This window comes from Lathyrus oleraceus, chromosome 4, assembly GCF_024323335.1.
Source record: "Lathyrus oleraceus cultivar Zhongwan6 chromosome 4, CAAS_Psat_ZW6_1.0, whole genome shotgun sequence".
Classification (NCBI taxonomy): Eukaryota; Viridiplantae; Streptophyta; class Magnoliopsida; order Fabales; family Fabaceae; genus Lathyrus; species Lathyrus oleraceus.
Window position 1 is genome coordinate 397,477,104 of NC_066582.1, and position 15,376 is coordinate 397,492,479.

The window sequence follows — 15,376 nt, forward strand, 5'->3', positions numbered from 1 at the left end:
TTCATCGCAAATACTCGTAGAAATCATCGTCACTGTTATCCCTGGTATGTTTGCACACATCTCTTATCAGAATCTTTTGCATATATATTAGCATTAACATAAAGAGATTGTAGGAACTGATTCGTCAGAGATAGGTAAAAATTAGTTTTTTTTTTTTATAAAATCATTATTACAAACTTGCTTGCATCTTCATTAAACATAACTTATCTCAAACTATATGGAGACATTATTTAAAATTAAACACATTTAATTTTATTTTCAAATATCTTATTAAGAACATAATACATATATGCAAGACATCACACTGATAGGTAAACACGAATACTTATTTGAAAAATGAAAGTGATTTAACCTATGGTATGTTTGCTATTGATTTTAAAATAGTGATTTTTTTGTATTATCAAAATATATATTTGAGAGTTGTTTTATGGTGAACTTTTTATTTTTCAGAGTTGGTTTTGGGGAGATTCAAATTGGAATTTGAATATTTGCACAAGGAGAATGAGATATGAAGATATCAATGGGCACAAGGTTATTCCTCTCAACCGTTGACTCTTGCCTATCTTATGAATTGATTGCAACATGTTTCAATTTTACTCTTTGTATTGATCTTCCAATTGAAGAAAGGAAGAACATAGATATATTTTTCAAAAGTTGGTCTAAATGTGAACTGGTCTACATTAAACCAAGTTTCTAGAACGAGCATCATTAAAGAATATCCTATCATTAGTTAGTAAAAAAAGTCTAGAGAAAAGTGCTCCACCTTCTCTCTAGAAAACTTTCGCCCACTCCATTTGGGTTTGATGGCTACCTCCCACCTCTATGGGGGCCATCTTCTTCCATCTTTATGCTTCCTATTTTGAGAGCACTCTTCCCTCCATACTATTTGTTATCACGTCCTCACCACAACCAAGTCTCTCAGCGGATATCCTCGCTCTCCACCGCGAACAACCGCCAAGGCTCCCTTTCTCTTTTTGTAGCCGCCACCGGAGCCACCACCACGTAGGAATGACAATCTTGTTAAAGGTTTTCTGCACACCTCAAACTCAACAATGGTGGATGCACCTCTCTCCATCGTAGATACTCTTTCGACGCTGACATTCGTCCGTCCACCCCAAAGCCGTCATGGTTGCTTTACAATAAGAAATTATCTTTTATAACAAAGTTGTTTCATTTCGGAGATGTATTACATGTGTTGTGTTTTAGTATTTTAAGGTTTAAAAATGCACACGTTTGATAAAATGCCTCAAAAGAGTTTTGGGTTTTATAACATGTTTATGTGTGTCTAAGGAAGTTTCATAGTGACTAAGGAAGTTTATGTGTTTAACATCCATTACAATACTATCTCTAGTTACCTATTAACTTGTGAAGACTCGAGAAGGTTGGGAAATATTGAGACCAAAGATAGTCGAAATGTTCGAGAATAGGTCAAAGAAATCATCTGTAATTGGATTTGAAAAAATACCGTGGATTCTTACTCCCATATTGTCATTAATGGTATTTGCAAGAGACTGGATTGCTGAAAGAAATATTGTTGCTTTTGGTTTGATTGTGCCTTAACTTGTGAACAAACTATGTATAATGCCTCTTATGATTATGCAGTGTTTTCTAATAGAATAATTTCTAAACTATGTATGGAGTGTGTTCCATTTCAATTGCCTCATATCATTTGTATATTTTTACTGGTTAGACTACTAATTAAGCTAGATTTTACTATAAAAAGAACATAACAACTCAAAAGAAATGATTCTTTTATGTCTCATTTTGTTACATTAATAAACAAGAATCATACCCTATATTTAATAGGCTTTAGTGTTGCTTCTCTTTCGACATGATTGCCGCCAGATTTTCTAGCATTCACCACTCTCTCAACCATTTTACTTCCTCTAAAATGTGATTTACTTTCATTACTTGCTGCAGCTAGAGTAAACGTTTCTTTTTGTGTCTTCACATTCTTTTGTGTTCTATCAAATTGATTCAAACCATACTTAGACATACTTGGTGATGGTGACCTTGATGGCCTACACGCCTTTGGAGTAGGATCTTGATTTTGAAACCCTCCAACTAAAGATCCTCTAGTAGTGCTTCTTCCTCTGGTATCTTTTGTAGTATCTTGATTTTGAAACCCTCCAACTACAGATCCTCTTGCAGTGCTTCTTCCTCTTGTGTTTGAAGTTGACCTTTTATCTGTTCTCAAATTTTGCGGTGTCTCGTTCGAGAGTTCTATCACAATATTTGAACCTTTGGGTTTCAATGATGGAGATACACCTCTTGTTCTAGGTTTCCTCAGTGACTCATTTGCTTCAATACTTTTCTTTTGATTCAAAGACAGGAAATCAACATTGTTGATTTGTCTTTGAGGATTAAGATGTTTAGTGTTGTTTGTAGCATCATGTTCTTTTTTGGTGGTAGCATCATTTGTATTTTTAATGATGTTCGGTCTTTGTCTGTTATAACTTGGTGTTATGGATCTCATGGGAAGCTTTGTTGATTTAGTTGAGTTGGTTTGATTTGCTTTTGGTTTTAGTGCCTCCGCATCACTCCTTGCAAATTGTGCCTGTAGTAAGAAATCAACATTTTTGTATCAAAAATCTAAATTAATACATCAAGGATAAATTTAAATTGCGACTGAATATTGGTATTGCGGTAGCCTCTGTAATGAAACTAGGCCACAATTGCAATGCAGATTTTTTCTTTTGAAAAACTAGGTATCCGTTCATGCGTTCTACTAATTCAAAAAGACCAATTTCATTGTCCATCAGCAATAGGGGACCAATTTTAAGTTATAGTATAGTCTTATAGGATCTGATTCAATATAAAAATTGTTTGTACGTAGTGAGATTCAAACCTGAGACCTTGAGAGAAACACACTCTCAAGTCTTTATTAATACTATGAATCAAAATGAATGATGTGGATGATTGTATAAAAATTGCATCAAATGATTTTATCTAGGTTTGCTTAGTTCTTCTCACAAAAAGATTCAAATTTCAAAATCAAATTCTCAATCATTTTTAAATAAAAATATATATTAAATTTAACGGTTTTTCAAAGGTATATTTTAAACGCCTCTTAATTTGTGTATTAGTGTTGCAATAGTAGCAACTTCAGTAATTGCCTGGATCGCATCCGCAACCGCAACTGTAATTTAAAACGATCATATCAAGTTCATATTATTCTATGTAGATCTTATAAGAGTTCAATGGCTTACTTTTGAGATAAGCTGAGCAATAGGTAACTCTTTCTGAACGACGAGTTTGGCACTAGGTTCCATTTCTAGGGATGGAAACAGAGGAGTTGCTGGTGGTGTTTTCAACCTGTTTGGCACATACAAATGCAATGTTTACGTTATATACAATTTATTTGATAAAGCAAAAAATTATTATGAAAAATGATTTTTTGTATATGTATGTACGAAACTCACCAATCAAAGTCGCTTTTATTTTTAATTTCTAGAAGCTCAAGTCCAGATTCTTTCTTCCCTGAAGGAATTCTATAAAGTGAAGACTTTCCTGCAATGATAAGGCATACAGACTATTATTCACATCATGAAAATTTTCCGCTCCAACAGAAAATACTTATAACTGGGGAATATATAACTAAGAAGAAAATCAATAATAAAAATAGAAAACCTAAGAAAACAACAATATAATCATTAATAATTTCATAAGTAAATACATACCATTACCACCATAGTTAGTATCACATTCATACTCTTCAGACGCACAGAGGCTTGGGAAATATTCATTCTGACGTTTCTTCAGTTCCCGGAAAAACGATAGTTCTTCTTCTCTGTCACATTCGAATCTGCCAATTCGCCCTTTCATGTTGTTCTCCACCATCACTCGACACACTGATTCTCTATGCTTATATACAAATATATATAGTTAAAATTTTAATATTAGAAGAAATAATGGTGATGTATAATTTTTTTGTTCTCCAATTCCATAGCACCGTATTTACTATAGTTTTATAGATTCTGTTTCTTGTGTTCGAATGATGGATGGTGTCGCATAAGACAAGAAATTTAACTGTTTTTTTTATGTTAGAAGATGGATCAGTGACATGTGGAGGTCTAGCCGGCTATTTAATTTATTTATTTCTTGTTTCTTTGTGATGCAATGCATTGTTTATGAAATGAAACGCGTGATTGTGTTGACCATTGCAATTTGGTCCAATTGATAAGGTCTTGATGCATGAGTTTCGATCCCGTTTTTGGCCTAAAGACGGCCGGAGGTCGAGAAATATAGCAAATTAAAAGAAAACTTTCTGCTCTTATTAAAGTGTTGATGTATAATTGCAATTCAATTTTGTTTAGATATATTTAATATTGGCTATATTAGAAGGAATTACTTTTCATCTCACTTTTGGTGAAAAATCTAAAATATTTTTCAAATATGAAAATACATTTTTGCATGAAAAATTCAAAACTGTATTTTTGGAATTTGTCAGTGCTTCACAAAGTAGAAATAGAAGCTGAAACAAATACAAAATTAATATAATATTACATATTTACGAGAATCTCTGACATATTTAACCCTATAAATTAATATCAATTATTCTTATGATATAAACTAAAAATGTAACCTTACATATATAAGTGTTAAAGTAAATCTAACATTATATTTCATCATTAAGTGATGATTGAGGATCTTTCAACATTTTTAAAATATTTTTGGTCGAAATGTATTCCACGTAACAATTAAACTTTCATCCTTATTCAACTCAAATTGGTTGAAATGTATTTTCTCTTCGTTGTCAATTGATGGTAAATGATAGTAAAACTTCAAAACTCTTCGATTGTCTAGGTAAAGATTCTCTAATATTAATTTTTGATCGACAAGACTGATGATCTTTGTGAACATAATTCAAGAGGGGACTTCTCCCTATTGTAGTAGACATAAGCGAGATATGCATATTGAGATATTTTGTGTGTGTTCTGTTTGTTTTTGCGCTAACAAGTATAGCGACACCCATATTTATACAAGATATAGATCAATATGGACCTTAGAAATCCAATTCAGTCGTAGAGGATATTTTATAGATGTACTTCCAGATCCACCCTATTTCGTTTAGTAAAATTAGGGTGTATGTGGAAATGTATTTCCGAATAAACCCATATTACCATTTTTTTTAAATATGGAGTGAGTTCGAAAATTCATGTCCGAATAAACTCATGTTAGTTTTTTTTAAAAAATCTGAGTGAGTCTGAAAATGTATTTCTAGATTCACCCGTAATTGGTCACATATAAACCGCTATATAAACAAAACTTGTTATGAAACACACAAAATGTTGAAAATGTAGAAATTTAAAATATACATTAAAATGTTTGAAAATGTATATATTTTACATCGTTAGATCAATCCAAGATTACATGCAAAAGATGTGTCATCACCTAAATACATTTCTATATAAAAATTAAAATGAATCAAAACACGTGTCACCATCTAAATCTATATTTATGAGTTGTTCTGCCTTAGACTTTTATTGATTTGATTCTCTTTCAATATCGTTCCACTTGGTGAATTCTTCCATCCTATCCAAAAAATGTTTCGACCAAGTTTTAGCTTCCTTTGTTAAATGAGTTGGCTACTCCGATGATGTCCGTGGTATAGGGTCTCTCAGTTTCGAATAAACTTGAAAAATATGTAGTGGTTTTGAAAGCCACCTAATACACATAATGTGATCGGTTGGATTTTGAGGTAGGAAATTCCGAAGTGGAAAAATGTTTCCGATAACTAGTATCTTGTCAGATCAATACATCCCTTATTATATGCATTTACTATAAGATGACTGTTGGGTGTAGTTTGAGTGTCGGGTTTTTGTTATCGTCTCCACAGGAATTGTGAGATATCGCCGCCGTTCGACAGTTGTTTTAATTCTTAACTCAAAGTAACAAGGGGGTTTTGGTTTTAGTCACGGTAGCTTGCATAAAAGTGTAAGAAAGTGCGGTAAAAGTTTTGGTTTTTCTATTTGAGAAATATTGTCAAAGTTAGGGTTCGACGATCACTTTGTATGTATATGTTCGATCAACAAAACTCATAAACTCCTTTAGATGATAAACTATTTCACAAAGTCCTCCCAATATGTTTATCTCTAACACACATTGTGGGTTTTCCCATTTTGATCCATTGTTTATCTCTAACACAATCTATCAAAATGACAACTTTTTGGTTCAACTTTATGGTGAACAAAATCATTCATTACTATCTCTAGCTAACAAACAAGATTGGATGAAAACCTAGGTAAAGAGTTGGTAAACATCTCTCGATCATAAACCAACACAAAGAGTTATCAATAAAACAAAGTTTTCACCATATATTCATCATTAAAGAGTTTACAAATAAAGATCATCCCATTTACACACAAAGCTTATGATCATCTACATCTAACCTTGACAAAATGAAGGACTTAGCTACTCATTTTCATGGTAGCTTGGTCAACAAGTTTTGGAAGAAGGTTGATCAACATCCGAGTCGAAGAATCGAGATTGGATGGGAATCCACCTTCTTTTTGTAAAATATTGCTAAGAGAAGATCAAAGATGAAAAATAGGTTTCTAGGTTACAAAATATCTCTAGAACAATGCTGAAAAATATCTAAAAATGCTAAGTGTAAAGTATGGGTTCCAAAAAGTAGCCCCTGCTACTTATAATACTATTGTCTGAGCTGTCATGCTCGCTAGGCGAGCAGAATGGTTCGCCTAGCGAGCCCCAAAATAGGCTACCTGAGGCACCTGCGCCCAGAAAATATCTAAGTCCATATTTGCATGTTCGCTAGGCGAAGAAACCTTCGCTAGGCGAAGCCCAGCTTCCACCTTCGCTCCAGCGAGTTTAGGTGGTTTTGCTACTGGAATTGCTCGCTGGGAGGTCGCTAGGGGCTCGCCTAGCGAGTAAGTGCTGGCTGTGCTTTTGACCAAGTCTGGGCGTGTTCGCTACCACCTTCGCTGGCTGCTCGTCTAGCGAGTTTGCTGACTTTTGCTAGTGTAAAATTCTGGGAATGCTCGCTGGGTGCTCGCCTAGCGAGCACTTCGCTATATCACTCGCCTAGCGAGCATGCTGATGAATGCTTCCTTTCTTGGTTCCTTTGCCAACTTCCTTGTGTCTTTGTTTTCTATTCTTTCATGCCTAATTTCTGCACAATAACACACAAATTAAAGGTACCAAGATCGTTTATCATTGTATTGCAAATCATCAAAGCAATGGCGGATTCGAACACTTTAGCAACAAAAAGGAGTGAAAGATGCCCACATTTGATAGCTCAAATAAGCACTTTTGGGCATCTAACAACTCTCCCCAACTAGGTTCTTGCTTGTCCTCAATCAAAGTATGCCTCTTGAAGGACAAGAGGATTTGCTTAAAGAAAAAGGTTTCTCCGAAGTCGGATAAAATGGCTCAAACACAAGAGAATCAACTAGACACAAGTTCCCAATGATTAGAATAACATAATACACAAGAACTAAAACTTTATAGCAATGTAAAACATGTAACAATCCACAACAATATTATCTTGAATGAATCACCCTATCTCTCCTCTTCGAATAAGGATTGAAGAAATTACGTGTTTGCAACCGCGAGGATAATTTCACTCTCCAACAAACAATGAAGAAATCAATTCAATTCATACAATGTCTAACAATTATAAATGGGAATGCGGAAGCGCGGAGATCACTAAGGACTTTTCCGGTTGTAGTTTGGTTAGGTTTACAAATAAGGGTCATATCTAAGGCCATTAAAAACGAACTTGCCGATGCAAAAGAGACATTCACTGTACAAGCTATTCACACATCTCAACTTCGTTCCATTTGTTTCTCATTTGAAACCTTCACAACTCTTATTTCACAACTCAATTTTGTTTTTCATTATTTTTCTTCCAAGCAAGCATTCATTTTCATTTTCTCTATTTTTTCTTTTCTTTTCACATCGTATTCACACAACAGATGTTTCTCTTTTCTAATTTTTTTTCAATGCTTGCTCGGTTTTTCACGAGTTGTGGCACTTACCGATTCTCATTTTCGTTCTCCCCAACTTATCTTTTACTCACCCTAAGTGAATTGCTCTTGACTTTTTACAGCAAAAGAACAATTATCAAAAAATTTCGGGTTTCAAGAAAAAATATTTTTGACATCTCGCTTTATTTCAAGCAGAGATTCAACTGTTTAAGCTCAAAGGGGTTAACGAATACTCTCTCTGCTCACTGGTAAGTTGTATTTGGAACTGGTTGTGCTCATAAGAAAACAAGCGCCTTGATCATTTCTAATTGCTTCCACATATTCACAATAATAAAAGACAAAGCATGAATCAAATGAATCAACAAATTTTATTAGAATCCAGCATTTAAGTGTACAATGGAGGTTTCCTCACAATTTGTGGTTTTAAGTCCTAGATGAAACATTCATTCAATTATGTTGCAAAAAGAACAATATTCGATTACGAAAAGAGTAAAGGTCTTAATGCATTCTAAAATTCTAACTGGAGGTAACCATGTACCTTAGCATTATTCACTTGTTTATTTTTATCATTGTCATCCAAGCTCGGATGCACCTTCATTGGATACTTCTTTGAGGAGCAACCAATCTAGAAGGTTTGACACTCATCAACCAAAAATTTATTAAACAAAAGAAATTTAAACCAAACACACAAATTAAAAACATAAACAATAATTATTACTTAAAAATTTAAAAATGTGCATGGGGGACAAAACACCCCAAAAGTACATAACCAAAACCAAAATACAACAAATCTGAAAATACAATAAAATAAAACAAACTTAGCCCTCAAAGGACTCAGAACCCTCATCACTACCGGCTTCAGAACCGGTAGCATCATCACTATCATCATCATCGTCATCACCATCCTCAGCACCAGCACCACCAGAAGTATCAGCACCGGCACCCGCCCCCTCTCCGAAAATAGGCCTGTCCACAGGCCAGCTAGCGTGCTGCAGAAACTGCTCACATGTCATCATTGAATGCTCACCGGAGGGGTCACACACCTGCAACTGTAACAACTGCATAGAATCGTGAATATCGACCATGGCGCGCTGAGTTGCCGCCATCCAATCCCAATTATAGTTCCAGACAGCCTGGTGGAAGGGATCGGATCCCTGAGCAAAAGTACCAGGGCCATCAGAAGCCCCCGTAACATCAGCAGCTGAACTACTCCTTAAGTTCTTCGGTTTGCAGTACTTGGCCACGTATCTGTCGTCGATAGCTGGCGGGATCCTCACTTGACTCCGGGAGGGTAGCTTCACCCTCGAATGTTGGCACAAAGCCATGATGAGACACGGGAAAGCAAGGGGACAATTAACTCGTGCCCCCGACTTTAGCCCGCTCTCAATCACGGACTTAAACTCTAAAGCAGTTATCTTCGCCACATCAATCTGAATATTCGTGAGAATACAGTGAACCAAGTGTGCCACTGGGATCGGCACGGTTGAAGTGTGAGACTTGGGTTTGATATTTGTCAGAACCAACAAAAGGATCAGTTGAGCCAAGGGAATCATGTCCTCCCTATGGTATCTCATCGAAACCCCAGATGGGTTCAACTCAACTGATTTCCCTTCAAATAATAGGGCAGCAGAAATCGAATCGGTATCCCTGTGAAGCCTCAAATCCCTATGGTAAGTGTCCCTCTCATTAGCTCCCAGATGGAGCGGTTCACCCAGTACACGGTTAATTGTGTCCCAATCGAAAGCAACAGTACGGCCGGAGACTCTAGTCGTCCATGTGAATGACTCGTCATCGTTAGGCAGTGCGTTCGCGTATAACTCACGCACTATTTCGATGTCATAGTGCTCAAGGGGAGATATCAACCGGTCCCACTTCTTGCTATGAATCAACCCAGCAAATGTTCGGTAGGTGCCTTCGGGGTTGATTATAAACCTTTTCTCAGGCAAATTTTTTCTCTTTTCTAAAGCCACATAGCGAGCGGCCTGCTTTGCCCCGACGAATTTGTCGGTGTCGAACTGTATGGGCACGGTACGGGAAGTGCTCCCGCCCTTTCTCTTTTTAGACGCGCTCGACCTGGATGCCATCTGCAAATTTATAGAAAAGACACAACACAAAACCACATAACAGATTAGAGCACAAAACAGAAAAATCGGTTGCTGTCATGGTCGCTACTGCTTCGCCTAGCGAGGACCTAGCGAAGCTTCGCTATAGGTTCGCTTAGCGAAGTGGCAGCGAACGCTCGCCACAGATTCGCCTAGCGAGATGCTAGCGAATCTTACGGGTTTTGGGTTCTGCAATGTTTAACAACCGAATTCCAGAAAACCCTAAGTCTCATGGTATCCCTTTCAGAAACAAAATGATTTATCATGCAAAGAATCGTTCTAAGACACATGCAAATCTAAACCCACATGCAAAACCTAATGATACCCACTCTCCAAACTTCACCCTAAATGTCTCATATTCAGAAATTTCAAGCAATTGAAAACATAAAGTAATGAAGAAAGAGCAAACCTGATTTGAGATCTGTTGAATTTGAAATGCACAAGAGGTTAGGGTTTGCAAAGCAATGTTAGGGTTTGAGTGAGAATGAATGTTAGAGTGATTGTGAGTTCTGGTTCAGACAACACACTTAAAAATGGTTTTTGGGCCCAAAAGAGTGGCTTGCTGAGAATTAAATGAGTTTCTGCCACGCAGCGCTCACTACTGCTTCGCCTAGCGAGCAGCTAGCGAATCAGCTCGCTACTGCCTTCGCCTAGCGAGCAGCTACCGAGCATGGCAGTATTTTGCTTTTTCAAAACAGCATGCAATGCACATTTCAGCAAGTTTTATCAATATGAACACCAATACCACACAACAGAAAACTTTTAAATACTTACAATGTTGGGGTGCCTCCCAACAAGCGCTTGTTTAATGTCGGATAAGCTCGACAGTTCGATGCTCACAGAGGAGCATCCAAGGAAATAGCACAGCTCCCGCGATCCACATGACCGCCGAGATAAACCTTCAAACGTTGGCCATTAACCGTCCAACTCTCTTTCTTTTCCATGTCCTCAATGACAATAGCTCCATATTCCTTGACTTCTTTGACCCGAAATGGCCCGGACCATTTAGATTTCAATTTTCCGGGGAATAGCTTCAACCTGGAATTGAACAATAGGACCAACTGTCCGGGCACAAATTCCTTCTTTCGAAGCTTTTTGTCATGATACTTTTTTACCTTCTCTTTGTACAACCAACTCGAGTGATATGCGGCATTGCGCATCTCTTCCAACTCAAGCAGTTTCACTTTCCTTTTTTCACCGGCCAAATCCTTATCAAAGTTTAATAATTTCAGGGCCCACAATGCTTTGTGCTCCAATTCAACCGACAAATGGAAAGTTTTACCAAACACCAATTGAAAAGGAGTTAGCCCAATTGGAGCTTTGAAAGCGGTACGGTATGCCCATAACGCTTCATCAAATTTTTGTGACCACTCTTTTTTCGAATTTGACACGGTTTTTTCAAGAATTCTCTTAATCTCACGATTAGAGACTTGAGTTTGACCATTAGCTTGTGGGTGATACGGAGTCGTCACTCTATGTGATACACCGTAATGTTTTAAAATGTTTTCTAACAGTGCATTACAAAAGTGTGACCCTCCGTCACTAATCAACACTCGGGGGGTTCCGAAACGGGAAAAGATGTTTTTCTTCAAAAAAATTATTACCGTTTTTGCATCCGCCAGAGGTGAGGCAATCGCCTCAACCCACTTAGAAACGTAATCAACCGCCACAAGCATATACTCGTTACCATAAGAGGGTGGGAATGGTCCTACAAAATCGATACCCCAACAATCAAATACAACAACCTCTTGGATGTTTTGGAGAGACATCTCGTCTCTCTTACCAATCCCACCGCTTCTCTGGCAACTATCACAACTTTGCGCATGGGTATGTGCGTCTTTGAAAATAGTGGCCGTTATCACCCTATTATAGTGTTCGCTGTAAGGCGAGTTGTGACAATGCCAAAGGATGCTCTGCACCTCATCGCCGGTAACACACCTTCTCAAAAGGGTGTCACCACCCAACTTAAACAAGTATGGGTCATCCCATACGTAGTACTTGGCATCCGAGAGAAATTTCCTTTTTTGGTTCGAAGTTAGGTCGGGAGGCACAAAACCACTAGCCTTGTGATTCGCAAAGTCTGCAAACCACGGCCTAACTTGAATTTTGAAAAGTTTTTCATCAGGAAACTCTTCCAGGATTTCCTTCTCTGAAGCGGTAACCTCCACATTAACTAAGCGAGATAAATGATCCGCCACCAAATTTTCCGATCCTTTCTTGTCTTTGATTTCAACATCAAATTCTTGCAACAAGAGGATCCAACGGATGAGCCTTTGCTTTGAGTCCGGTTTGGTGAGCAAATATTTAATCGTCGAGTGGTCGGTATACACTACGACTTTGGACCCTATAAGATAAGACCTAAACTTTTCAAGCGCATACACTATCACAAGTAATTCTTTTTCAGTGGTGGCATAGTTAATTTGAGCCTCATTAAGAACTTTACTTGCGTAATGTATCGCATGAAAATTTTTCTCTTTTCTTTGGCCTAATACCGCTCCGATTGCATAGTCGCTCGCATCACACATGAGCTCAAAATTTAAATTCCAATTTGGAGCGACTATAATTGGAGCGGTAACCAATTTTTCCTTTAAAATCTCAAATGCTTGTAAACACTCATCAGTTAAAAGAAATATCTGGTCCTTAGCTAGCAAATTACTCAAAGGCTTAGCTACCTTTGAGAAGTCTTTGATAAAGCGCCGATAGAAACCGGTGTGCCCCAAAAAGCTTCGGATTCCCTTCACATTCACCGGAGGAGGCAACTTTTCAATCACTTCAACTTTAGCACGATCAACTTCAAGCCCTCTTGAAGAGACTTTATGGCCAAGCACTATCCCCTCGGTCACCATGAAGTGGCACTTCTCCCAATTAAGAATAAGGTTTGTCTTCACACATCTTTCAAGCACCGTTTCCAAGTTGTCCAAGCATAGACTAAAAGAACCACCAAATACTAAGAAGTCATCCATAAAGACTTCCATCGTTTTCTCGATAAGGTCGGCAAAAATAGCTTGCACACATCTTTGGAAAGTCGTCGGTGCATTGCATAACCCAAAGGGCATTTTACGGTATGCGAAAATTCCAAAAGGACATGTGAAAGCCGTCTTTTCATGATCGGCCGGGTCAACGGAAATTTGGTTATACCCGGAATAGCCATCTAAGAAACAATAGTATTGTTGCCCAAAAAGTCTTTCTAGCATTTGATCCTTGAACGGGAGTGGAAAGTGATCTTTTCGAGTTGTGGTATTCAACCGCCTATAATCAATGCACATACGCCACCCCGTTGCTACTTTTGTCGGGATCAACTCATCCTTATCATTTTGAATCACGGTAATGCCACCTTTCTTCGGAACCACATGTACGGGACTAACCCATGGGCTATCCGAAATCGGGTAAATCATTCCCGCATCCAACAACTTAACAACCTCCTTTCTAACAACTTCCTTCATAGTAGGATTTAAGCGGCGTTGCGGTTGAGCTACCGGCTTAAAATCCTCTTCCATTAAGATCTTGTGCATGCAATAGGAGGGACTAATTCCTTTGAGATCGGAAAGAGTCCAACCCATGGCTTCTTGATTCTTTTTCAAAACATTGATCAAACGGGCTTCTTCATTCTTTGTCAAAAGATTGCTTATGATAACTGGCTTTGCTTCGGTCTCGTCGAGGAATGCATACTTCAAAGTAGAAGGTAACATTTTCAATTCAATAGGCAATTTTTCTTCATTAACCTCCTTCTTCAAGTCTTCCTCCTCAACTTCCCACGGATGCAACTCTTTTAGACTATCAAGTTCCCTTAGGCATTCATCAAGAGCTTGCTCTTCTTAACCTGTGAAAACTTCAAATGAGTCATCAAGAGCTAACTCCATAGGAGATATCTCATGAATATGAAGGAGAATTGCGACCCTAAGCGCAGCGGAAATTAAAATTTCTCCTTTAGAGATCCTTACGAATGGTCATGATCAGTGATAGAATATTTACCTCTTGTGACGATTGAAACCTTTGGTGCAGATCTCTTGTAACGATCAAAACCCTTTGATGCAGATCCACGAAACGATCACGAACGTTGAACGATGACAACGTCTCTACTCAGTCCACACGAACGGATTCCTTCAATCTCAGTGCTAGCTGGTATGAATGAAGGCTTTGAGTGAGAGAGAGAGAGAGTGAGAGAAAACGAAAATAATGCAACCGCAAATTTTTGCTTCTGCACAAGGGTTCTATTTATAGAACCACTTGTGTGGGCTTCAAGCTAAAAGCCCACTTAAGTGTATTTTGGCCCATATCTTATAATATGCCCAAAATCACTTAAGCTCATGGTACCTTACCATATTTCGTATTCTACTCAAGTACATCGTACCTTACGATGCTCTATAACTCACTTAAGGGCACCGTACCTTACGGTATTCCTTAGTTACTCTATCTCTCATCAATCCGTCCTTTGTGTGTGACCCTGTAGGTTTTCGTGACGTTGGCAATTATATTAAATCACGCATTTAACATAATAAACAGTGAGCGGTATCTAGCAACACATCACTGCTACCCAAGACACGAAAATGTCAAGTGATCTGACAATTCCTTCTGTGATAATAATTATGTGTATAATTACCCTTTTGCCCTTATGTCTATATTGAACACAAGGCATAGACCGTGTCATCCTTGTCCAGTTCAATATTGGGCCCATAGACATTTATCCTGTTATGCAGGATGGGCAAATTCCATCTAGGTCACTCATGTCCCTCAGCATGCTTTGTGGAGTACCCATCAACTGTCTTTATGGTTATCCAGTTACGGACAATGTTGGATCAGCAATAAAGCACTCGACTCTACATCTAGGATCCATAGTGGTTTCAGGTCGAAGAGTGGAATACACTATTATCACCATGAGAATAACTTATGACACTTTGCATAACTTTCTATATAGTATTCTCATAGCGGGTCAATCCGGTATAAATATTACTCCTAATATTCATACCTATGTTTAAGACTTGATAACTCTTTATCCATGATCCATGAGATGTGATCATCAGTCTACAAACATAATAGTCTTAATGATTTAATGTTATCCCACTTCACACTAAAGCTCGACTACGGATACTTTAGGAATAATGTCCTTATGTTTAATGTGTTCTCATGATTAAGTCACACTTAATACATTAAACGGACTATCTATTCCAGGGACTTTATTAATCAACCATAATAAAGAGAATGCCTTTTATTATTCGATACAAGTACCAAAATGTATTGGCCTCTAGGGCTTACACCAACAGAATATGCTTAGAAACCTCAAAAGTTGCCTCTTATATCACATCAACGCGAAAGCTATCACTTCTA

At 37.7% G+C, this 15,376-nt stretch overlaps 1 protein-coding gene across 1 annotated transcript; it reads right to left on the reverse strand.

Moving 5' to 3' along the window:
- Positions 1-1,670: 1,670 nt before the first annotated feature.
- LOC127075657 (uncharacterized) lies at positions 1,671-4,019 on the reverse strand. The gene is made up of 4 exons (XM_051017108.1): positions 3,681-4,019; positions 3,423-3,510; positions 3,210-3,315; positions 1,671-2,557 (listed from the first exon to the last, which is right to left on the reverse strand). Exons 1-4 carry the CDS (start codon positions 3,838-3,840, stop codon positions 1,787-1,789), a joined length of 1,125 nt encoding a protein of 374 aa, XP_050873065.1. The 5' UTR covers positions 3,841-4,019; the 3' UTR covers positions 1,671-1,786.
- Between the last annotated feature and the right edge of the window lie 11,357 nt (positions 4,020-15,376).